The 27,765-nt window shown below is 39.2% G+C and overlaps 1 protein-coding gene across 1 annotated transcript in view; it reads right to left on the bottom strand.

Moving 5' to 3' along the window:
* Positions 1 to 27,765, bottom strand: part of LOC122793974 (F-box only protein 27-like) — a 612,799-nt gene that overhangs the window by 533,000 nt on the left and 52,034 nt on the right. The window contains exon 2 of the mRNA XM_044062038.1: positions 24,017 to 24,128. Coding sequence (XP_043917973.1) covers positions 24,017 to 24,128 — 112 coding nt within the window. The remainder of the gene's footprint in view (positions 1 to 24,016; positions 24,129 to 27,765) is intronic.

The following is a 27,765-nucleotide window of genomic DNA, read 5'->3' on the forward strand; positions in this document are numbered from 1 at the left end:
TTTGAAGACATTTATCTATAACACAGTCTAAAAGCACAATCCTGTAGGATTTTGCCCATATTGGTAAGGAGTGAAGAAAGCCATGCTAAGGACTCCTGATATCTGGCAAAAGACTCTGCGAAGGAAAAATGTGATAAGCATCTTTTATATTTAACATTACCATAAAGCTCAGACGAGGAATGACATAACAGATTCTAAAGGGTCAACATTCAGAACTGTGGTACTTTCACAAACCAGTCAAAAAAGATCTACAACAGATCCCCAGGAAAACTTGTTCTTTGAAACCAGAAACATTCTGGAGTACAAGCCTTCCTCCCCTTGGTATGGTAGTATAATTCCTACTGTAAGCAAAAAACTCTCACTAGTTCAAAGGCCAGGGAGCAATTCCACTGAAAGAAGGTATGTGTGTTTGGTGCCAACTGCAACCCTCTTGAACCAGTATTAGTACCCAAGAGTCTGAAGCCATCTGTTGCCAAAGGAAGAGGTTGACAGCAAATCTACGGGGCAGACTTAGAGATGAAGGGATGGGGGGGGTCTCACTTTTTGTGAAATGGTCCCAGGTTTTACTTATTCCTGTCATGCCATTTCTTTTTTGTTCCCAGTTTGCCAGCAGATGGCAGAAAATAAGAAGGTATGTACTCGCCATAACATTCCATGTTTGTTGTCCATCTCGCTTTCATTCATTGCTGGATGGGTTCAGAACCAAGAATTAATTCTGACTCGGCCTATGCTAAAGCTCGATAGCTTGAGGCTATACACTATCTCATCATCCTTAGGGAAGATTACCCAGATCTTGGTTGCAAATATTAAACTAGTAGTACCCACATAAAACCATGTCCAATAAAAGAACTAAGGAAGAGATTCAGAGAACATGAATTTCCAATTTTATGAGACCTCTCGATCCTCCAGGAGTGAAGGCTGGGGGAAGGAGGGTGGGACACAAGAATGAAGGTGAAATGGACAACAGACATGGAACGTTATGGTGAGTACATAACTTCATAATGTTATGTTGTCTTATCTCGCCTTTCTTCACTGCTGGATGGGACAGCGTCCCTAGCACTTTCTTTCTTGTGTGGCTCAAAAAAAATTCTCTTCAGAACAGTGGACCCAAAGGAAGCCCTGTTCCTGGAGGCCAAATCCACTTTGTAATGAGTAATAAAGGTATGAGGCTTTACCCATGTAGCTGCAGCACACATTGAATCCATAGGTAGCCTAGCCTGAAAGGCTGATGAGGTTGCAATAGCCCTTGTAGAATGACCTTTTATCTTTCCTGGAAGTTCTCTATTTTGAGATGTATATGAGAAGGTTATACAATCAGTAAGCCATTTGGAAAGCATGACTTTAGATATTGGGGTACCCTTCTTCTTATCTGAAAAGGATACAAACAGTTGGTCTAATTTTCTGAATTCCTTTGTTCTGTGTAGGTAGAAACTTAATTGCCTGTGTACGTCCAGTTGATGTAACCTATATTCTGCCTTGTTGCCATAGTTTGGGAAAAACACAAGCAAGTCAATGGATTGATTTAAATTAGTCTTGGAACATACCTTAGGAAGAAATGAAGGATTAGTTCTCAGGGACACTATCATTGTGGAAAATCAAGTAGGGGGGACGTACTGATAATGCTTGGAATTCTGATACCCTCTCCTGGCAGATGTGATGGCTACTAAGAAGGTTGTTTTCCATATTAGGAACTTTAGATGACAATATGATGCAGGTTCAAAGGGAGAATGGATCAAAGTGGACAACAGCAAGTTGAGGTCCCAAGGAGCTGGTGGTTCTTTCACTGGAGGCCTTAACAAGAAAGTATCTTTCAAAAAGGCCTTGCAAAGACTATGGGACATGATTTTGAATCCCATTTCTCCAATATGGTAGTTTGATATAGCAGCTAACAGAACTAATATGGTAGCCGCTGCTGCACCTTCATTGAAATGTTTTGCTAGAAAGTCTAAAACAGATGTGACTGGGGACGTGAAAGGATCAATGTGACTGTTGAGCGCCCAACAGGAAAACCTTTTCCATTTGCTAGCATAAAGCTGAAATCAGAATATGTTTCACAGCAACAGAAATATCTGGAAGCCTGGCTAGGAGTAGAAGTGGAGCAGCCAAGCTATCAGTATGAGGGTTTGAATCAATGGCTGGAGCGTCCCTGATGGGTGAGTCAGGAGGTCTGGAACTGGGACCAGAATCCATGGCTCCATTTGTAGATGGGGCCATAGAAAGGGGAACCAAATCTGACAAGGCCAGTATGGGGCGATGAGTATTAACCTGCTTCTCAACGTGTTAGCTTTCTGAAGAACTTTGGGAATCAAGGGAAAGAGAGGGAAAGCATAGAGAAGACCCAGGAGCCAATCGTGTACAAGTGCATCCTTTGGTGACTCCCACGGAGGGGGATCAAGGCAAAGTAGCTGCTGCATTTGGCATTCATGGACAAGGCAAAGAGATTGCAGCAAGGCTGGCCCCACTTGCAAAAAATCTGCTCCGTAACTTCCTGTTTTAGGGACCACTTGTAAGGCATTAGAATAGCTCTGCTGAGTTTGTCTGCCATCATGTTGGATTTCTCCAGGATATGGATTGCTATTAGAAAGCATTGGGAATAGACTGCCCACTGCCATACTCTTTGGGCCTCTTGACATAGAGGGTAAGACCTGGTTCCTCCTTGTTTATTTATATACCACACCACTGACATATTGTCTGTCTGGACTGCAATTGCTCCTAGTGGTAGGGAGTTCTGGAATGCCTGCAACTCCAAAAGAACCGCTCTCATCTCTAGGACATTGATATGCAAATGGTTCTCGTATTCCTGCCAAACTCCTTGGACAGTCTTCCCCAGATAATGCCCCCCCCCCCAATCTGGGAAGCGTCGATGGTCACTGTAGCTATTGTTTGTGGGGAGATGAACGGTCTACCCAAATCCATCTGAGTAGAGTGAAGCCATCAGTGCAGATCCCTCTTGCAGGTTTCTGTTATGATAATCTTGTGGGAGATGGGGTAACTCCTGCATGGACCATTGGGTGAAAAGTAGCCACTGGAGAATTCTCATGTGCAAATGAGCAAGGGGTACCAAGGTTATTGCTACCACCATGGTACCTAAAATCTTCAGAATAACCTTTGCTTGTACTTTCTTCTTTGTTAAGAGGTTTTTGACTTGTTGACATACGGTTTGTATCCTGTCGGGAGGAAGTTTGGCTAACCATTTCTCGTGTTTATTCTGCTCCTATGAATACAATATGTTGTGATGGCAACAAGGCAGACTTTTCTAAGTTTATCATGATACCTAGTTGAGCGCAAAGGCGGATGATGGTGTTTCTTGCTCTGGTTAGTAGATGCATGGTGGTGGCAGTTAGGAGCCAGTCATCCAAGTACGAAAACATCTGGAATCCTAGATGCCTCAAGTGAGCCGTGACTACTACCATGCATTTGGGGAACACTCTGGGGGCTGTAGTGAAACCAAAGGACAGAGCTCAAAGGTGGTAACAACTGGGTCCCAGCCTAAAGCATAAATGACTCCTGGATCACCTGTCCATCTTTATGTGGTAGTAGTACGCATCCTGGAGATCTATCGAGCACATCCAATTGTCTTTCCCCAGAAAGGGGAGTATCGACTGCAGTGTTACCATCCGGAACTCTGACTTCTTTATGGACTTGTTTAGTCTGCTGAGATCCAGAATGGGCCTCCAGTCCCCTGTCTTTTTCAAAACTAAAAGGAACCTCAAGTAAGTTCCGGATTTAATTTGGTCTGCGGGGACGCTTTGGATGACTCTTTTTCTAGCAACCTTTGTACCTCTTGGGTTGCCTGGTCCCGCTGACTGGGTGGAACATCTGGGACTGATTTGTTTTCTAAAGGGGGAGAGGAAAAGGGTATGCATTACCCTCTGGATATGATCGCTTGTACCCATTTGTCTTTTGTTACTTTTAGCCATGCATTTGGGTACAGAGATGAACAACCCCCTGACTGCCTCCAGAGGTGGACAGACAGGCCTCCTTTCAAGAGTGCTGAAAGGGCCTACCAAGGAACATATCCTTGTCGACCTGGTTTTGGGGACCCTCTGCCGCATGGTTGGCATCTTCCATTGTTATTTCCCCCTCTGCCCTGGGGGAAAAATCACCATGTGCATCCAGAAAAGCTCTTTGGGACTTGTCAAACCACATTTCCACCCCCTTCTGGCCTTTGGGATAAGGTCTGGCAGGGAGGGAGAAACAGACTCAAGTGGCAGAAAGAGTCTTTCCCTCTTGCTCGCACCTGGTTAGAGTTTCTTTCACTTTTGGCCTAAACAAGGACAAGCCATCAAAAGGGGCAACAATGAAGGAAGACTTGAAGGGTTCTGCAAAATCTCATAAGCACATCCAGGAATACCTTGTTAAGGAGATTCCTGTAGCCGCTGCCCTACTTGCTCCATCGGCCGTGTAACAGATAAATCTCATGGAGGAGTTTACCATGGAATTTAAGGTGGACAGCTGGGAGGTCACTTTGTCTGCAACCCCTGCAGCTGTAGAACCTTGGATGGTATCTCCTAGCTCCTTCAGTAGAGCCCTCTGAAGCCTTGTGAAATGGGTCAGATAGTTCAGTGACCTAAGGGCAAAGGAAGCTGATGAAAAAATACGCTTTCCGTATCTGTCCATTGTACGAGACTCTTATTTGGTAGATGGACAGATGAGGAAGTCTTAAGACAAATCCTTTTTGTTGGCTGCCACCACCAGTATAGCATCTACCGGGGCACCTTTTGTGAGGAACTCTTTATCAGACGGCACTGTAATAAATTTATGTGGCCTGCTAGGAACAGGTTCCACAGACTCTGGAGAGCCCCATGCCTTCTGACTGACTACATTAATGAGCTGGTCAAAAGGCGGAGTCACCCAAGAGGTGGAGGGGTGAGACCCAAAAGCTTCCAGGTAAACAGACTCATCCTCAGAAGGGTTAATGGACTTCCAGCCACCTCTCTGTTCAAGGATCTCTAGGATGTCCACAAAGGAGACATCCTCATCGAGGTCCGTGTCTGAAGTGACAGACTCCTGAAGGGAGTCTAGATGTTTCCTCTTACATAACCTCTACTGAGGGACCTCTTCAGAGAGGTCCTCGGGAGAGGTTTTGGAAGAGATGGTTTCACCCAATGGGGTGTCCTGGGACTTCAGGTCTCCATGCCTGGAAGGCAGAGATGGCAAAGAGACAGACTCTGGTGCTCTTGGGGCAAGAGTGCTAGGATCTGAGAGTGGAGCCATCTGAGGCGACAGCACTCTCCTCATGACCTCGAAAGCACCATGGCCCCACTCCAAGGGAGGTCCCGGCCCAGAGGAGCTAGGAGACTCCCCCGAACTAAGGCGGTGGGCTCCGAGGCCAATGTAGGTGCTGAGCTCACCTGCGCCGAAGCCCCGAGAGGTAGATTTGGATCAGATAATTGTCCAACTCAACTCTCCTCCCCGAACCTGATGGGGGACCGTTGGCCCCTATACCCTTCGAAATCCAATGGAACCGAGGAGGTCGCAGAGGTAGTTGGGACTGAAGACCCCGGAGCAGGTCTCAGTCCCGACGGTTCCACTTCAATCGGATCTGAGCACTCTGGCTCCAAAGCCACAGCATGGGTTGGAGGAGGAATCAACGAAGGGGAAGTGATGGTTGTCGGTCCCAAATCCTTTTGGTCAGGGTCAAGAGAATTTTGGCCAGAGCCGGCGTCTGTAAAAGCCTCTTAACCACCCGCTCCACATCATCGTCTGAAAGGCTCCTGGAGGATTGAGAGGACAGGGTCAAGGATCTCACAGATTGTAATATGGGAGAATGTAACACTGAAGAGACTGGTTGCAGAACTGGGGACCGGCTCTGAAGACAGAACTCTGTCAGCTCCAAAATCACTAAAAGAGCCAAAGAGGTCGTTTTCTCAGGCCCAAAAAAGCCTTCAGGTCCAAAGATGATTCTTTTGCATCCTTCTTCACAGGTTCCGATGATGGAGCTGTGGAAGGTGATCTTTTTGAGGATTTCTCCGATCTAGAAGATGAAGAGTGATGGAAGGATTTGGAAGAACTCTGATTCCCTTCCAGAGCTTCAGTAAAAGGTACCTTCAACAAGCCCCTGACTATCAGCTTGTTCTTTCTCTCCATTAAAACTCTGGAGCTGAAAGCATGGGAAAATTAATATGATTCTTGTAGGTCAACAGCACCTAAACAATACATACAACTGGTGTGTCCATCTGTCAAAGACATCTTCTGGTTGCATTTGTCACATTTTTTAAAACCCAAAGGTTTAGTTTCTTTAGTATCCTTCAACATAATTCAACTTGAAAAAATACAACAACAACAACAGCAACTTTTTTTTTTTAAAGATTAACGCACCAACTACCAAAGGAAAATTCAAAGGGTAATAAGAGGAGAAGTCTCTAGTTTAAACGACAAACTCCTCAAAGAAAAAGGGAAAGCAATGGAAAGCCCTCCAAGTTAAAAAAGCTGAAGGGAGCCCTCTAACTTAAACGGACTACCCAACAATAAGGAAATAATAAAATATACTAAAATCTTAATAGCAAAAGACACAAAACTCTCTAATTTAAATGAGTTTGGGACTGGGATAGGGAGAAAAACAGAAACAGCCTAGTGGCAGACGACGGCCAACTACAAAGAATAGCACAACAATAAACCAGAAAGGATCTATAGCACACTCCTAGCACTAAACTCTACAATACACACTGGATTTTATCTAAAAAAAATATTAGAAAAGTAAGAAAATATTTCCACTTAGCCTTGAGCCTAGAGGAAGCACCTGATCTGTTTAGCGGCAAACGAGATCTGGGTTATCTACCCTAAGCATGATGGGATAGGGTATAGCCTCAAGCCAATGGAAGCTCTCGAGCTTTAGTACAGGCCGAGTCGGAACCGATTCTCAGTTCCGAAACCATCCAGCAATGAATGAAGGCGAGATAGGACAACATAACATTGATTATTTTACCTTTCTTTTTTTTTTAAAGGAAAAAAAAAGCAAAGCGTTTGCAAGATTTACAGTGTGAGGCTTGAAAAATCTTAACTCCCTGAATTAATTTCACTCTTTCATCACACTGCTTGAAGAAATGAGTTGCAGCATGACCAAACCAAATCTCTTTGTCTGCATTTGAGTTAAAAATCTCAGACTTTACCTCATCCAAAAGCTGTTCATTAAGTACTCAAGTACATCTTCTCAAAGCAACAGCAATAGTAGTGGCCCTGGACACAGTTATCTGACAAACACACCCTTCAAAGTATGCTTAGACACCTGAGGACAGGTAAGAAACTGTAGGATTCACATAGGACATACCTTTTCAAGGAAGTGTAGCACAACAACCCCACAAGCAGGCAAAAACTGACAATAGACTGGAAGAAGAAAATTCTCTGATGCAATCTGTACAGTATATTATCTACTTATCTGCAGAGTAGATGGAGGGATTGAAGACTGAGGGCATATTAGGAGGAAAGGGTGTAGCACAAGGTAAGCAGCACATCATAATATCTCCTCAGTTTAAGGGGCACATTTATTTACTTACAATTTGTTCACCGGTTTAGTGGACTGGTCTGTTGAACCTTTCTGACCACAACCTAATCCCAAATACCAGAAAATACATCATGGTATTCTGATTAAAAAAATATATATATATACAAAATGAATACATGGGCAAATTAACATAACTGTAAGACTGAATGCCGATATGTCAGGATTAAAAGATCCAGTTATAGTGCATTTAGAAAAAAATATATACAAAATGCAAGCTAAAATATGCATAAAATACACAGTAATCATGCATATAATACAAACATGCATGTGAAACATTTGCATATAAGATGCCATGTTATGAGGCCGAGAAAAAGTTTGTTAAATGTATTCTCCATTATCCATTATATGGTATGGTAAATTAACTAACCATTGTCAAGGTAGCAACTGCAGGTACATTCAGTAAAGATATTGCTCTAAGTGCACCTTTGAAGTTTTTTTTTTTTCAAAACAGGTTTATTGTTTTAACATATAAGAGAAATATCATAACAATTTTATACAAGTAATTAAAATAGGTATTATTATAATATTCAACAAAACAACTAAAGTATTTACAAAGACATCCACTACAATCAGATCAATTAATTAAACTAAAATACCATGCTATTGAAATTAAAATTTTTTTAACAAGTTTTGTAAATTATCCCATACAATATAATAAGATGTTTTTTCTATTTGTTCTTGTCCTAATTGTGTTTATTTCCATATGGCACACTATATTCATAACATTTTTAAATTCATTGAACGAAGGAGGTGTATCTGAAATCCAATTTCTAGTTATTATTTTCCTAGCCACTGCTAGAATAGACCATAACAAGGGAAGCTTAACCTTTTTAACACTTTGAGGTACAGGTGTGTTGAATAATATAAGAGATTTACACCTTTGAAGTTTTTAATGATTTCTAGATTTCTGATGTCTGTAAGCAGTTGGTTCCATGCTTTCAGATCCTAGTCTAGAGAAGGTCCTCTTACCTACAACAGTTTTTAATGCAGGGTAAACTAGAAAGAAACTGTTGTCCTGTAAAGGTAGTTTCACTCTTTAAGTGGGCATGAGCAGGGTTATGTTTTAGCACCTTGTAAATTAGAGTACTTGGAAGAAAATTCAACTTTTGAGGCACTAAAAGCCATCTGGAATTTTTTTTATCAAACTGCAATGGTGCATCTGGGGGGTCTACTAATAGAATGAATCTACAGATTTTACTCTTATAACTTTGCATTCTATGAGTATTGTAGGCTAAATATATAACGAGAAAAGGAAAGCCATATTCAAGTTAAGGTAATAAAATATTTTTAGCAACTGGCCTGACAACAGTGGGTGAAAGGAGGTGACTGATCTTGTAACACAGTTTTGTTCTCACAAAAAATACATCATTTACCCTGGAACTAGTATTAGAAAAAGGAAACTCCCCTGATGAGTTGCAGAGGGCAGACTTTCCTATGAATGAGTCTTGTAAGTCAGACAAAGAAAAAAATCTGACTCTGTCTATGACAGAATCCTCTGACATATTTTCCTTAGAAAATATTTCTGCTCTACAAGACAGAAAGCCTGCAATAATCTCCTGGCTAAGGTAGGAAAAAAAACATTTTTAGGGACACTCAATATCTTTGGATGATCAAAGTTAAACCTTTAGTTTCTTTTTTTTTTTCTAGAGACATCTTTGGAGGAAGACTGAGAAGGGGGAAAAGCATACCATCCTACGCAAGACGTCTCTTTCCTTGGTCAGCTCGAGAAGACCCTCCTGGGGTGTCTCCAACACCTAAAATGGGTGGTTCTTCCATGCCCAAATGAAACACTGGAACACATGAAGAGGACATATCTGACCCCTAGTCCATAGTGACCTGCAAGGCTACACCAGAGAGATTTGAGGAAGCCAATAAGTGATCTGAGGAACCACCAACGGCCACTGCAGAGACACCAACCACTGGCTGACACACTGACTGAGCCCATGCTGAAAGCAAGGGTTCGTGCTTCAACTGTTTTTTTTTTTTTCTTTAATGTACACTGGAAGGAAACAGCAGGACTGGTGCAAGAATCCATGATGAAACCAATGAAAAAGCCTGACTGCCTGTCAACTGTGCTCGAAAGAACTGGTTGGAAGTAAGTAGGCAGATAAGGGTTCACAAGCAACAAACACACTTTCCTTCACAGTCCCTCAAAATTCAAAAGTAATAACACAAGCAGTACATAAAAATCCTGTTAGTGTTCCAAGTTCCTTTCAGAGAAAATGCAATGAGGGAAAAGAAAAAAAGATGTCATGAAGTGTACACAAGCACCAAACATAAAATACATTTTACACTACTTACATACAAATCATTCAGAAAAAAATGTCTCAAGCTGTAAAATAGTGAAGGCAGGTAGTCACAACGTGTACACAAGCACTAAAATACTCAGTGTTTTCTGTACGTAAGCACTTCCCAAGCTTTAAATCCTTACACCTCACATTAAAATGTCTCAAAAGCAGTACATTTATGTCACCAAATCAGTAAAAGTATTCAATAATAAGGCTTGTTCTAAAAATAGCATTTCTGACAAGAAACTTCTCATATTAATAAAACTGCCAGCATTCTTCAGAAAATACATAAAACAATATTAAAAATATTGAAAAGATAATATCTTGTGTGTGGAAAGGTCTTCTTATGGGGACTTATCTGCCAGAAATGAAACTGTGGCCAGCTTCTGTTTGCTGTGAAACTTCTCAGCAGTTACTTGAGGCAGCAAGAAAGTTATGATTAAATGCTGATGTGACCTTCACTCAGAACGCTAATTTCCACTCACAAATGGGCTGTCTAATTAGTACTCAAAAGTGAAGGTGTGGGAGGGCGTCCACAGCTTAAAGAAGCTGGCCAGCTGTTGTGTCCTGAGCCTGAGCAGGATATAACCAAACATCACCCAATGGAAATCAAACATGTGTAACTCACCATAAACAGGATCTTGTACCATATTCTTAGAACCTATAGGTTTCCTCCATGTCCCAGGGAAACCCATACTACCTATCACAATGTACTGCAGTCCCTCACAGTTAAACCCAATACAGTAGTCATGGGGGATCTCAACTACCCCTCTATAGACTGAGAATCATACACCACTTCTAATGAACAGGCCAAGTGATTTGTAAACTTTTGTTAATTCCAACATGCTGAAACAGTTGGCCCATTCTCCTACCAGGAGTACAAACATCCTTGACACTGTACTCACAAACATGGGGGGCGATGTTCCTCACCCAATGTAATGTCATCGCTCAGCAGATCTGACCACAAGGCACTACTGCTTGAAATAAAAATTAAATAAGGGGCTCCAATGAAACCAAAAACCTTTAGGAAACTATTCCAAAGCAAGCTCGCTCTCTGTCTAAATTCCAAGCACCCCCAAACCCAGTAAACACCACAGCCACTGAGCCATTTACAAAATCTCTGTACAGCCATATTGATAGCTGTATAGAGCAAGCTGTGCCCACTCATTAAGAATAAGACAAACTCAAAAGGACAAGCCACCCTGGTGGAATCACAACATCATTCAGATATACAACAAAAGAAAATAATCATGGTCAACCATAGGAATAACACAGCCACACCTACTAAAACCCCCTGACCAATCTAAACAGACAGCTAAGAGGGTTAAGCAATACTTCAAAGGCTAAACTTGAAGAAAAAATAGCTCCTCAGCCAAAGGACTACCACAAAGCTTTCTGCAGCTATGTCTCCACACGGAACCAGGGGTCTGAATGGCGAGATGATAAAAAAGCAAGTAAGGGAGAGTATTACTGAGAGAGAATTCATCCTCAGGTCTTGGTGAGTACCTTCGTGAGGTGGACCCTGTGAATCATAAAATCTCACTAAAATGACACTGATATATAAACTGTATTTATATAGCATATATCATGGACAGAAGTAAGCTAAAAAATAAAGAAAAAACAAAATAGCTGGGTGCACAATACCCAGGATAAAAAAGTGCCCAATCCTAGTAGGTACACTGGTGCCAGGAATGGAAAAGATGACAGTGTACAATCCTCAAAATACACAAACATTCCTACAACGAGGCCAGGCCCAGGGGGAGGATGGCCCCCCTTGTTGTAGAAGGAAGTAGTAGTCCACAAAAATCACAAAAACTGATAGGCCAAAGAAGAGGCATAAAGACGATAAAGTAGACTATTGAGGATAAGAAAGGAATTGTGTACTGTTACTATTATGCAAAAAGCCTAGAATTTCCAGACACAAGATATACAAAACGATTAAGAGAGAAATTAGAGGAAAGTAAAATACTTCCACAAGAAAAACTGCCAGAAGCTTCAAATAAAAATTTGTATTCATTAATACAACAGATTTGTGAAAAACACTATATAGATCAAGAAACTTTGATCTGTTTGAAAAAGAAGCATCTGAGGAAGTGCAAAAATATAAACAAGAAAACCTAGAGATTTTTGAAAAGTATAAAAAAAAATATGGACATGGGAAAGAGAAATTTGATATGGTGCAATATTTACGCAAATAAGAATTCCAAATTAATCAATATAAAGAAGGCAGCCCCAAAGATATTCGAAGAAGAATAGGCATCCAGATATGGAAAATTTCACAATAAAAAAAAATAATATCACAAAGAGGGAATATGGAAAAGAAAACTAGTAAAGTAGAAGTTAAAAAATAGAAGTTGAAGTTATGGAATGCCTACGAAGTGAAAGATTTGGTGTAGAAGGTCAAACACAGGTTACATCACAGCATGATGGAGTGATTCCCCAAAGTAAGGAGAAACAGGAAGATCAGGAGACATTTGAAGAAGAAATATGAACATGGGAAATAAAAAAAGATTTAACATGTAATATTTATACAAAGGAGAAAGCAAAACTAACTAATACAAAAAGAACAGCGCCAAAGACGTTTGAAGAGAAATACAGGCAAAATAATCCAAAGATGGAAAACTTTACAATACAAAACATAAGAAGAAAAAGAGGAAAAGTAGAGAAGGAGATCAGCAATGAAGACGTTAAAGAAACAGAAACTGAGGTTATGGAGTACCTACAAAGTGAAGGATTCAGTGTAGAAAATCTAATTCAGGAAGCACCACAACAGAATAGAGCAATTGATATTCAAATTAAGAGCAAGCCAGTGGAACGGGAAGCAATTGGTCAGGTGCCATATGAAGATATTTTGGAGCCTTTCACAGGAAACCAGTATAAACGTTCACTTGAGGCTGGACAGCAAGGGAAGGAACAGGAAACTGGAAACTCTGATGCAGTCAATGTTGAGGAGTGATAGGTCAGTGAGTTCTCATATGACAAGGCAACGAATGGCACAGGATGAAATTGAAGAAAATGTGCCATAGGAAGAGATTATAGACTTTTCTATAGAATGCCTGCAGGAAATGGAAAACAAAAAATGTGCCCAAATGAGCTAAGAGAAGAGTTGCTTGATTTAACAGACACAGATAGACATATTAAGATCAATAAAAAATAGACTGCAGAAGGCCAATAAAATCCAAAAAGTCAGAAGTTTGATAAAACAAATGAACACAGTAATTAGGACTGTCCAGAGAGATCCATGTAATATAACAGAAGTAAACAGGATATATTACTGTGAAGCTAATTTAATAACTGATAAAGGTATACCACAAGAACACAGGGTAGTGAGGAAAAGGAAGGGGAGAAATCGAATACCATCATGGAAGTATCGAATAGAGAAAGCTATAAAGCAATTAAGACCAGTGTCACTGTTAGAAAAATATAGAAGAGGGAATAGAGCAACAAAAATACTAAGAAAGATAAATGTGATAAAAGCAATGTGCAGTATTAGAACAGACCAGGATCTATCATGTAGTATTGCAAATAAACTAAAAATCTCAGCACAGGTAGAAAAACTTACGCAGATAAATATAAAGGAAAAGTACAAAATAAGTAATTTACTGATTACCCAAAAAAGTTTTATAGAGAATTGGGAAACAAGGTAAAAGGAATTGAAAAATTTCCAAAAAAAAGAAATAGATACATTTTCAAGAAGTATCTATGAAGATCCTGTGGAACACAAAGATGCTAAATGGATAGAAGTAGTAAAAGAAAGAATAAGACGTGTAAAGGTACATGATATGAAATGGGACAAAGCAACAGACAGAGAGATTGAAACAAAGTTAAGAAAAGCCTCTAATTGGAAAACCCCAGGCCCAGATGCAGTATTAACATCTTTGCACAAAGATTTAGCCATGAGTAAGAACTATTTATATGCATACCCTGAACAGACACCAACCTGGCTGACAACAGGAAAAACAATGCTCCTATGTAAGAATGAACCTGCAAGCTACCCTAAAAATTACAGACCAATAACTTGCCTTCTGACGACATACAAAATATACACAGGAATTGATGCTGACAGAGTTTATAGTCATTTAGAGGAAAACTCAATTATGACAGTAGAACAAAACGGCAATAAAAGAAAGTCATATTGGAAAAAGAATCCTTTGTTGTTAAATAAAGTCATAGTGAAGAATTGTAAAAAGGGGAAGAACCTAAGTATGGCATGGATTGACTACAACAAAGCATTTGATAGTATTCCACATTCATGGATAAAAGAATGCTTAAAAATGTATAAGATACACTCTACACTGATTGACTACATATAGTGACCATGAAACAGTGGCAGACCACTTTGCAATTAAGCTATGATAAAGGACAAATTATTATTCTAGGGATAAAAATTCAAAGGGGGATATTCCAGGGTGACTCTTTGTCACCGCTGCTATTCAGTCTTGCCCTTAACCCATTAAGCTGTCTACTTAACAGGCTTAGGCCATGGCTATAATTTGGCTCCTAGAAAACAATAAAGTGCAAAGACTTTTCAACTTCTCTTTGTTGATGATTTAAAACTGTATAGCTCGTCAGATGAGGAACTGAAAGTATAACTGCAAGCTGTCAAAACTTTTTCAGATGATATAAAAATGTCATTTGGTCTTGATAGATGTGCAAAAGCAACATTTAAAGTAGGGAAAACTGCAGCACAAGGAAAACATCAGTTTGGGACAAGAATGTGTCTTGAGCAAGAGGGAGTGTATAAATATTTGGGAACTGATAAAGGATCAACAATAATTGTGAATAAAACTTAGTAAGGAATACTTTAGAAGACTTAAATTAATCCTGGAAGCAGCATTAACATCTAGGAGCAAAATACAAGCTATAAACCAATTTGCTCTTCCTGTCCTTACTTACAGTTTTGGAGTGACTGAGTGGCCCCAAAACATGTTGGATAGATTAGATAGGAAAACAAGAAGGATGCTTCATGCTTATCAAATGGAATCAGTGCATACCAGGATTACATATTCCCCATTCAGAAGGAAGGGTGGCCCTCCTTGAAACCGATTACATGTATAGATCTGCAATTGTGGGACTCCACGAGTATCTGCTGACCTCAAAAGACCCAAACATAGTGAAAGTTTTAAAATTTGAGGAGAATAAGACTAATGTGACTTCCCTGCTTAGGTTAGCAGAAGCATATCGGTGTCAAGTGGGAATAGAAATCAAACCACAAGCAGATAATGATCAAGCAGCAACTGAACATGCCAAAAAAAGAATATCAGGTGAAGGCTCAGATGAGAAGGCAAGAAATGTGGAAAATGTATACATACAGTTTCAAGTATACAAAACTCTCAGAACAACCTCACACTGACCAGGATCAACCACAGGTATGGTTAAGAACAGGTGAATTTAAACCAAAAGACAAAAGGTTAAACATTCACAGCCCGTGATAGTGGACTACGTACACGATGGTTTACAAAGTCCATTGAACATGTGGGAGAAATAGACAAATATAGTTTCTGTAAAACAGAACTGGAAACAGTCATACATCTTGTCGCTGGTTGTGATATATTAATGGCAGAAGGCATAACAATGTGGCAAGACTGTTGCAATGGGGATTGTGCAAACACTATAATTCTGAAGTAGCTGAAAAACACTGAAAACATTAGCCACAAAGCATTATAGAAAATGAAGTTTATATCACATTGATATCACCCATTAACAACAGTTCAAAAAAACAGATGCAATAAAACCAGACATAGTAGTCCATAAAAAGATAAGGATGCGCAGACAGTTCCAATAGTAGCAGGAGCAACGGGTCCTATAAAAAAGAATTTACAATCATACTTAGACATGTTACCGATACATGTAACTCCATATGAATTACAAAAGCAGCCAATACTGGGCATACTGCGGGTGTTGCGAAGATCACTTCTGGCTAGCATCAAAGATTAAAACAATACTAATTTCATGAACTTTAATTGTACTTTGACTTAGGAATGGGGTTCATTCCCTCATGGTATTAGAAAGCCAAAAGACTTGGAGAAATTAAAAAGAAAAGAGAGGGCATTGACAACCTCTTGGCTGACAGGTTAAGCTTAAATTTCTCCCTCTACACCCCCCCTGATAGTCCAAAGGAAATACCACATACCATAATACCCCAACCATTACTACAGAAAAGATCATCAATTCACTTTTCAGGGCCAACAACACTGCACCGATAGGCCCCGATAACATCCCGGGATTAATAAATGGCTTGAAACATGACCTCCCTGGTCCACTTGAATCACTTTTCAACTGCAGCCTACAGTCAGGTTTTCATCCCAAGGAATGGAAGATGGCTTGAGTCATTCCCTGCACAAAGGGGATCCAACCACTGATCTGGGTAATTACAAACCCACAAGTCTAACCAGCCTCATATGGAAGACTATGGAAAAATCATCATGCCCATGATAAATAAGGACAAAGGTAACCTACAAACGCTGGATCCATCACAGTTTGGCTTCATTAAAGGAAGGTCACACCTATTAAATCTGGTGGACTTTTCTGAGAGTGTCACGAAAGAATTGTATGAAGGCAAGACTGTGCACACAGCTTACCTTGACCTAGTCAAGGCTTTTGATACAATACCCACTCAGGCATTATAGACAAGGTCACTCACGAATTTAGGTATAAACCCTTTTAAACAAATGCTGGATAGCCATAGCCAACTGACTCACTCATAGTACCCAGGAGAACAAAATAGGCGAGGCCACCTCCACCAACAGGCCAGTCATTAGCGTAGTCACCCAGGGCTTGGTACTGGGCCTACTCCTTTTCTGCATCTACATCTCTGAAATAGAAGTAAATGCTGAAGGTTTATGACTGACAAAGTCTGCTGATGACTGCAAGTTGGAATTATCATCGACTCCACTGCAGACACTAGCATTCATCAAAAAGGCCTAATTCTGACTAACAAATGGTGCTAAACCTAAGAAATGCGTAACTGTACCCACTGGGAAGTCAACCATTCCAGCTAATTACCATTGTTGATAATACGCCAAGAGTCAAACCAGTGGTCAGGGATCTGGGTATGCAAGTAGACAGTAGCCTTAACTTTGACCACCGCATGACGACAGTGGTGAGAAAATCCTTTTATGTTGCACAACCTATAAGTAAGGGCATGGCATGTAGGTCCAAAGAAGTCATTATCCCACTGTACTCTGCCCTTATCAGACCAGTCATAGACTACAGTGCTCCCTTTGGTATGTACCTGACCAGGCATATGCAACAACTACAGCAACCTCAGAGGTTCCTTACAAAAAGGATACAAGGCATAATAAACCTGCCCTAAGCATACAGCCTTAAAGCCCTTTCCCTCTGCTCAGTCTCCTATAGACTGTGGAATGGAAGAATGATCTATTCCTGGCTTACAAGGCATCTGCAAATGCCACACTTATGAGTTCACTGCATATTTGTAAGTCAAACAGTGGCAGAAAAACAAGATCTAAGGACCTGAATTTTGTCTGTAACTTAAACACAATATGCTGGTGAGACAGACATTTCACAGCGACCGCCCCTCCTATGGAACATGTTTCCCATCCATGTGAAGCTGAGTTCATCTATTATCCAGTTCAGCGCAACCTAGACCAGTGGATGGGGAATAGGAAATTTATACCAGGCCTGACACCCATCTCCCTTAGGGACAGAAGTAGCTTATAAATGCCTAGCCATCAATGTCGTGTTTGGATACAGGACATCATTATTCTTTCAGGAAAACCTGGCTATGCTTAGAAAGGCCCATCAAGGTTGTTAGTCTAGTAACAATGAATAAATGTACAAGTAATTAAGTAGCTAAAAATGGATAACTTGGAAGTTATCTCTGCATTCCATCACTAAGTAAAGCATCTTCAACTAAATGCTAAGGATTAATACAATTTGAGGGCAGGTAGTTTGTTATTATATTATGAATCATAATTCATTTGTTTCCTTAAGTAGGTGACAGCTGACCTATTTCTTGCAATCCCTTAAGCCACTCACTGTACCTTACAGCTCACTCAGATGTTCTACATGCAATAATATATTAAGGTAGGAGTGTCGCCCAGGTTCTACTGCATATGACAGAACATTCATAAGACTGACCTTCAAAAATGAGCGACTTCACTTAAATATAACAGCTTAGGTGACAGAAGTACATATTTAGTTATGAAACTGCTGACCATATGCTCAATAATCCAGGTGTGACATTACCCTAACAAAACACATACTCTGTTGCGTGGTACTGTTCTAGTTTTAATCACTTGACTGGAACAGTGACTTTTGTTAATCTCTTATTAAATAAACATTTTATTTGAAAATCCTTATAATAGAAGGACAGTTTTAAATTGTGATGATGAATAAGAATTGCATCACAAGTATGAAGAGTATGGAGGAAAACACTAATACACAAAGATCAGCAATGATGCCCACCTGAACTGCCATACAGCATATGAAATAGTTACCAGCACTACCTGGCAAACGGGCAGCTTCCAATTGTACAGTAAAGCTTCGCTGAATAAGTCTGAGTCAGCAAAGGCTTATAAATATGTTTCTTCAGCACATCTGCCTACCTCAGCATTCCCTAAAGGGTAATGACAGCCTCCTTGGGGAGATGCTGACTTGCCTTGATGGAGGCCCAAGCAAATCAGAAAATGTCATGCATTTAAAACATTATTTGGTACCTGGAGTATAAGGCTGGCAGAAGGATAACAGCAAAGTCAATAATGTGTGTGTTTGACTGAAAACTAAAACTAAAAAAAAATCCTCTACTACGCACAATTTTGGTTATTTCAAGTCTGCATGTGCTTAAGGGTTATCTCTTCATAAGAAGAGTTCCAAGGTACATTTCAGACAGGTTCAAATAAAGATCTAGTTAACATCTGGAAGAAACTATAACTGGAAGAACACAAACAGTTGTTGCTTCATCCGGACATAAAACACAATAAAAAGTCTTTTCTGAAGGTGTAAAAGCCTCCTCCACCACATCCCACATGTAAGAGGCTTCACTCAACATCCCCTATTTTATACATATATATATATATATATATATATATATATATATATATATATATATATATATGAATGTATGACCCTTAATCAAAAAAAATCACAATATCAAATGGCAAGTGATCAAACACAACTTGTCGAGCATCAACCTACCAAGAAAATATGTTATTGTAGGCACACGCCCCGCATCCCATTAATTTAACAGACCAACTTCAAGATTGCAATACAGTGGAGAAAGAGCAAATTCCCAGCCTCCACTGTGTTGCAATCTCACATTAAAAATGCCAGTACACATGATCAGTTGTATTTTGTTCACCTGTTTCTGCTTTTTTCCTTCTGACAATTGGTACTTTTGACCAATATACACATATTTACAAACACACACACACACACACACACACACACACACACACACACACACACACACACACGCACACACACACAAATATCAGTGTGTGCACACATGAACTCCACAGTCAAAGAAAAAGTGAAGAACACAAAATACTTGTCAATAACTGTAATAGAAACACCAAAGTACAGTTGTGTGAATAAACTTACCATATGAGTAGATGTTCGAATGATCACTGCTGTAGCAGACTAAGCTATATGGATTATCCAACAGCTGGACAGCTTCAGGGCCCCTTCTACACTTCCAAACCATTAGACAACTTCAACAGAGATGTCTAAAAAGACAGGTTTGTGTGCCAAGCCCTTCATAGCTTTCATGTCAACTGAGAAAGGGAGGTCGAGACCGGAAAGGGCATATCTAGGAGTACCAACCTGGCATTACAACACACTAAAAACTAAGGGAGATTGAGGGTCTGAGTGGCTACTGCAGCAGTGATCATCTGAACATCGATGTTACGGTACATTTACTAACTGTACTATGGTTATCATATTGGTCACTGCTGCAGTGGCCTAAGCTGTATGGGTAGATTGCCACAGCTTACAATATTTTGAAGGGGTGAAGGGTCCAGGAGCCACAGCTTCTAGAATACTTCTACAATCCAACCCCTTCCAAAACGCCACAGATGAAGGCAAGGCCATGGAAGAGTGGGTCTTGATCCTGCCTGGAATAGTTTTCTTATGGTGATAATAACAAAAGTAATAGCCAGAGGCAACCATTTAGAAACAGTCTGCTTTGACACAGGTTGTTCCTTCTTACCATCACAAGAAACCAACAACTTATCAGAAGATCTGAAAGAGTTTGTTCTGTCAAGATAGTACTCCAGCTCTCCGTGGACATCTAAGATATGGAATATTCTTTTTCCCTCATTTTGGGGCTCAGGAAAGAAAACAGGGAGATGAATAGCTTGGCTTAAAGTAAATTCAGATACCACTTTAAACATAAATGTAGGATTAGTTCTCAAAGAAACCCTGTCTCTTTGATAGGGTTGGCCCTCCATAAGACATTGCAATTCAGATACTCTTCTTGAAGTGTTCAGACTAATCAGCAAAACAGTTTTGCATCTTAAGAACCTCAAGGTAGCCAGAAGAGCTAGTTGAAATGGGGTAAGTTGTGATGCCCACCACTGATAACCAATATGTGATGGCCATCAATATGTGATGTACCCACTCTGGGCCAGTAATCAAGGAGCCTGAATCCTCACCACTGAACCTAGAGGGGGATGTGCACTTGGAATACAAATGGATACACTCAGTATTTCAAGATGCAGACCTCTCTGCATTAAGTACAATTTCCCTTAAGAGCACACAGAGAACACACACAGCCCAGGGTGTGGATTTCACTATATCTGTGTTCCTCCAGGTCCCCAATAACAATCCCACTGGTACAGCTGTAGGGTTAAGTCCTCAGCTGAGTGTCCAAGCCAAGTCCTCCAGCACCCTCGCTGTGAACCCACTGCTTTGTGTCTGTGCCACAAGTTGCTGACACACACTCATTTAAGATTTAATTTTCACACACACACACACACACACACACACACACACACACACACACACACACACACACACACACACACACACACACACCTGGGAATGGCTGCCACAGATTACCCGCTCTGCCAACTTTGCCCAGACTATAAGGCAGACTCACTGCCACCAGTCAGTTACTATAAGGCTCTTATAAAAGGTATCAAATTATACGGTGCAATGTTAATACTAATACATATGATAGTAGTTGACGAAGACAGCTAGGCCTTCTAGAGTTGCCCAGAGTGTGTCACGAAATATATATACAAGTACTCTCAAAGGTTAGATACTTTCTACAAGGACCAGCTGCATTAAAAGTTTTAAATACATTTAATAATAAATAATAAAAGAACATGAAAATATTGAATATGTATTCACAGTAAACCACAGAGTTCAGATCACAGGAAATATTGAAAAGAACATTGATGGATGGACTCAGACAAATAAAGAAAAATAATATCTAAACTAAGCTTCACTATATTCCTGACTAATCTAAAAGAATTACTGTTCCCTAGTTAAGTTACTTACTACTGCAAGGCAAGATGCTGTGGGTGAGGGTCTTTCTATTCAGGTTCTCCAAAACAGAATACTCAGTACTCTGATATTTCTCCTTGTTAATATCTAAAATATAATTTCCAAGAGGACTGACAGAATGACCTTATCTGGTCACCCAAGTTCTCACAGTATTCCCCTTTGAAGCTACGAAAATAATTTAGCATAGACGGCTACAATACACATTTACATGTTTATGACAGTGCCTGCGGCACCCCTGTTTTTACTGAGCTAATGAACAGAGGTTTTTACCCAGAACTAGCATCTCCGGTCCTATTCAGCACTGTGGTGTGACGTTTTAATGGTTTAACAGCTCATTTACAGTTCCCATCTTTTTCTTAAAGTACGTTAGCTGGTTAACCTCTGCTGTGTCAGTATCCTCTATTACAACATATACATTTAATTCAGTTACAATAATACATAAAAATGTCTTTTCATTCCAGCAGGGTGCACTATTGGTACATTTTACCACAAGCAAATCTTAGAAATACAATTTTAACACAAGCATCCATACAATCAGTTTAATATACAAATGACATACAGTTCTAATACATTTTTAACACAAGCATTTTGTATAAATTAGTTTGATATTCAAAGGACATATTCTTTAGAAAACTCCAGCTGGCTATATACTGGCTCCTGTCCATATCATCACACAAGTGTTAGCTTCTCTAACACAAATTAAGATCTCTAGGAGAATCCACCAATGTTGTTGAGGTCTCTTATGCAAAACCACTTTCAAAACATTCTGACATGAGAATGCATTGAAAGAGGAGGAACCATGGGCAGACATGCTGAAATGGCCTACAAATTAATCTTGATAAAAGAGTAAGTAAGGCCATAGGATAGTAATTCACAGGAATATTGTAAAACCAGTGAAACACTAGCCTAATACAGATGGTAGTTTGCAACAAATGTCAGTCTTTCTATGTTGGGAAGACCGAGGGGAAACTGGGGAGGAGGACTTATGAACATATATATGATATTAAGAAAGAGAACGACAGCAATGCATTATATAAACATTCCCATGTCTGTGACGGTTTTACCAAATTTGAGTTTGGCATATCAGAAAAAACACCCCTTGAGATTAGAGGTGGGCAGTGGGAAGCCAGGATACATTATAGGGAGTTTGGCTAGCCAGGTTAAATGCCACATCACCTCCTTGGTTAAATTCCTGTATTTCCCTACATCCTGTTCTAAGGATGAGGGTTGCTGAATCATTTTTTTGGATTCAATAAATCTGTTTTATTATAGAGTTTGGTCCAGCCTGCTTTTTATGTACTAAGTGGATGGTACCTTTACTGTTGTGATCAGTCAGTTAAAACAGAGACCCCTTATAAAAAATCAAGTTTCCTGAAAAGGAAAGTAAATGTATATGATAAATATTAAATGTGGAAGATTTTCCCAAAGGTGAACTTATCTGCCCAGCAATGGAACAGCACAAGCTGACCAATCCTTAAAATCCTGAATAGCATTCTCTTCAGTGTCAGGAAAGCTTTAAAGGGCTTGGTGCCCAAACCTGTCTTTTTAGACACTCTTAATGGTTTTGGTGCATGGAAGGTGCTCTGAAGCTTTGAAAACTGGATGGCTGTTATACCCTTGGCAGAATATAAGCCATACGACTTGGGCTGCTGCTGCAGTGATCAATATGATGAACATCAGCAGTGATTTCCTTAGAGAAACTGCAAATGATGAAGTAAAACTGCTCCCCATTGAAATGTCAAGACTTGTAATAGCAAGCCCTGGAATGATGGGGGAAAAACACCAAAAACATGAGAACAGTATTTGTTGAACAATGCTTTTCTCTTTTAAATTAGTTTTTGCAGGGGCCAAGCTGCCTGCACAACAGCTCTCCACCATCCAACTCCAAATGTGGGACAAACCCTCTCATAACATGGTAAAAAATGGGCAAAATGTAGAACTATGATGCTAACAAAATGGTTAAAATGATTCATTGTTACTTAATGTGGATACTAGTTAAAAAAACATTCTTAATGAATGGCTAGTCTGGCAGTTAGTGCAAAGGATTACACCTAAGAGCTGTTAATGAGCTACTTCTACAGTACACAGTTTGATTTTCTCAATCTTCACTTGCCTACTGTTTGAGCAAATCACTTAATCAGACAGGTCTCTGGGACTGCAGGCCTAGTTAACTACCTCTGCGCTCACTGGTGTGATGGACCCTTTCAATGTGGAACAAAGAAAAACACAGACTCAAAATGGGCATGTTCCTCATAATGAGGTACAATATCTGAAATTATATACACCAACTTCAAGACTATCATACTTCAGAGAAAAGGGAATATTCCCAGGAACAGTAATCTCAGGCTAAGTATGTTTAAGTTCACATTTTCCATCATTCAATCTTGCAGTTCTGTGTAGCACACTAACAAATCTCGGAATTTCAAATGGTTACTAGTATAACTCATCCAGTCATGGTCATCAAGTTGCCACCTCATCCATTTTCCACTCAATCAAATGTAGGGAAGCCTTACTGATATACTTGAAGGACTCAATCAGTGTGCTGAGGATAAGATGCAGAATCTGAGAACCTATTGTCTATGTTCACCAAAGACAAATGAAAGTGACATTGTGAGAAGAAACACAGAAAGATACAGGGGAAGGTCTGTGAATAAGTTACTCCACTGACCAGTTCAGAGACCAACTTAGCTACCTAGCTAGACATCATAATGCTCATATTAAAAAGAATACAAAGCTGCGTGTAACTTGTTACCTATAAGATGTCACAAAACACTTCTGGGAGTATGCCTCTGGAATTTGAATGTGGTTGTTGTCTATGTTCCATCCATCACCTCCGGATTTCACAGACCAATATCTGTACCGTTCTGCAAAATAAAGTGAAAAAAATAAGAAAAACATCAGCAACAAACAAATCAAAAATCATACCACACATGGGTACAATAAAACAGAACACTACACTTGCATGCAGCTTTTGATTTTCATTCCACTATAACCTCAGTGTGAAGTAATTACTTCTACTTATACCTTTTAAGTAATTTTAATTTTCCAGATCACTTTTCTGTTTCATTCTAAAGCAACCATGTTTATTTAAAAAATTGCATGAAATGAGCAGTAAGGACTATGATTAATTATACACACATACGCGCGCACACACACACACACACACACACACACACACACACACACACACACACACACACACACACACACACACACAAACACACTTCATAAGTGATGGTATGGTTCCCCTGTTCCCCATAAAACATTTACAAGCAATTTTCCTGTTCAATGGAACACAGTGCTGCCCATTATCTTAGCCTCTCAGACATTAGTCCTCTGGAGTACGACTCAGAAAACATTATGCATTTTTTTTGCTTGTCATCTCAGGAAAGATGAAAGCCTAAAAGTCTGTTATTATGAGACCATGGCTTGTCAGAAAGTCATTTTTTCAAGGGTTGTCTAATGGTAAACTTTTAGCAGTCCTGTTAAACATGCATGGGTACTTCAAAATGAAATATATGGTCATTGCTATATTTATTTCTATGTTAACTATGTTAGCCCTGCAGGGTGAAGCACATTTTCAGAGTGGAACTGTGAAGGAAAAGCCAGCAATTCGTTACAAGAACATTACAGCTGGTTTAGACACAAAAAGAGTACATAATGTGATTAGAGGAGAAATGGGCTATACATAATAATTGGTATAAAGTGCATAAGCATGGCATTCCACAAGGGAGCAGGCTAACCATAACATCCATGTAACAGTAGTATTTGCTAAGTGATTAAAGAGAAGTAAAAAGGTATAATACAAAAAAAGAGATAAATCAGTAAAAGGAATGTGCTGGCAGCATACATACAATGCTACACTTTTATACTGCAATGTTTAAGCAACATAACATAACATAACACACACGTACAAGAATCTTGCAGTATGTCAGACAGCACATAAGTAAATGTCATTTTCATGTTAGTAATATATATATATATATATATATATATATATATATTTGTTTTATTAATGATGGTATTCATTACCACCATGACCATGATTCAGAAGTACTGCATGTATGTCTACAAAAGCTCAGTGCTCTTTATAGAAATTCTTACATAATATAGTCGTGAGACATTGAACACAGTCTTACACCACTGTGTAAGCACTGCATTCCATGTATGGAACACATATGCAAATTATACCTCCCATCTAACATGCTTCACAAAAGCAGAAGTAGCTGTGTGGGGTTAGTCCCAATGGTAAATCCTGGCGGACACGGACTGCACACCTGTGCATGATACTGTCTAGTATGTAGCACAACACACTGTGCTGCGTAACATAATAGCTCTGTAACCCCCGCACATTGATTCTAACAAGCTCCCAACAATGGGGGCTCAAATAACACAGGGACCCTCATTATCATATTATGGTTGTGACGGCAATTGTAATACTGAAAAGCATTTCTGTTCTCTTCAAAGAAAATGTGTAAGAAAGTATATTAACGTTATTCTGAATAAAGATAAAACTGAAAAAGTTGAATTGTACTTTCTTCAGTGAGGTGTAAGCTGTAAAACAATGTGGACAATTGTACATCTGATATTGTGGAAATGCATTACAGTTTTACAAGAATGAAACTTAACCCTTGTTTCTTCATTGCACACATCAATACTGCAAGCATCTTACTCCTTGGTCTGTTAGGTGACATGATGACATGTTAGTTCATTAACACCTATGTGATGTGAATGTCACGCCTCTAGTAACCTATATACATTGTTACATTAAAAAGCATTTTCTGGGAAGTCAACTTAAAAACATAACACAAAGAACTGCAAATATTTTGTGAACAATAAAAGCTGTTAAAATGGTACAAACAGCAATGTTATCAGTAAAAAGTTTTCTTTGCATTGATAACAGTCAATACAGTCAGCATCTTTACTTCAATACTGTATTATTATGAGTAAAAAAAAAATGATAATTTTTATCTAATGTTTAACAATTTCTCATGTCTTGGAAACTGTACGACCCTGATATATTTTGTCAACTTACTTTTGTTAGCAAGACATAAGCTTTCACATAACAAAAGGTTCCTTTCTATGTGTGTGCTTATTAAGATATTTACAGAAATATGAAGAACTATGTTTATATACATAAATGACAATACAAATAACCCTGAATATTTCTCAATGACAGTTTTCTTTAACATCATCTAAGGTTTCATCTGATGACATGCAACAGTTTGTAAGTCACCCAGTTTTACAAATATTAAGTACATATGGACATACGTTCATAATACCAAATAACTACCAATATCTCCAATACAGTGTAATGTAATTGCACATTGACAATGTACTTTGCTTTCTTCCACCAGGACATTTTGCACAATGTCCCTCAATGACATAAAAGTCTCTCAGTTACGAAAATATAAATAATGGGAAATCAGTCATTAATTTTCTCCAAGTCAGAACATCTGAGATTACCAATCTTAGTATCATTTTGTTAATTACATGTTGTATTTTTTAATACTGCCTATTATTAATTTGTGACTCACTCAGTTAAGGGTGACAGACACAAAAAATGTTTGAACATATAAAGGAGCTATGGGCGTTAATGGGAAGAATACAAAAAAGGCTCTATAGATTTGAATGAGTTAGACAGATGCTAAGTCTCAATCTAATGTCAGGTCATTTTTGGGGGGGACAGAGAGGCTCATTGTTAATTCAAACAGCTAACAGTTAAAGAAATAGAAAAGCTATAAGAGTGGCTGCTGAAGGAAACACATATCAAATACACTGACTGCAAAGGCTCTGAAAATTCCACTTTTGGACTTAACAGCCAGAAACGTTTAGGGCACAGTATATATTTCAAATGTTTGTCTTCCATTTGACCATTATCTGTGTTTTGAATGCCTTATTTTTAATTCTTTGTGCAAACTTTTTAACATTTGAATATTTATTAGTAAAGTAAATGCTTTAACCTAAACAATGTTATTTAACATTGAATGTTTGTGGCTGATGATTTATTTATTTATATTTTACATGTACCTACTATTTTGAAACATTCAAATATTGCAAAGGACAACTGCTCAGAACTGATCACTACCATGCAAATATTTAAAAACTGGCACTGTCATTATACACAGTGTTTCCTTCTACCCTGAGCATAGGTGGACCTATTACACAGCAATGTACTAGACACTCTTGTGTTGTGTACCATTCAAGAAAATGGGACATACACTATATCACCACAGATAACTGCAACTCAGTTCTATGAATTGTGGTATTCACAGCAGTATCACAAAATGCTCGTATCAATGCACTGTGTCTATAAATACCAAGCCCCATCTATTTACATAGTTTCTGGGAGATGAGCTACATACAAAAAGGATTTAAGAAATAATATACATAAAAGGTTGATAAGAAAAAGAAATTGAGTTGTAAAAAAGTTGGATGCAATACATAGAAAGAATGAGGGAACATTACCGTAAAGAAAAATAGAAAAACAGGTGATAGGGA

Source organism: Protopterus annectens, chromosome 1.part0 (genome assembly GCF_019279795.1).
Source record: "Protopterus annectens isolate FY-2018-M chromosome 1.part0, PAN1.0, whole genome shotgun sequence".
Lineage (NCBI taxonomy): Eukaryota > Metazoa > Chordata > Ceratodontiformes > Protopteridae > Protopterus > Protopterus annectens.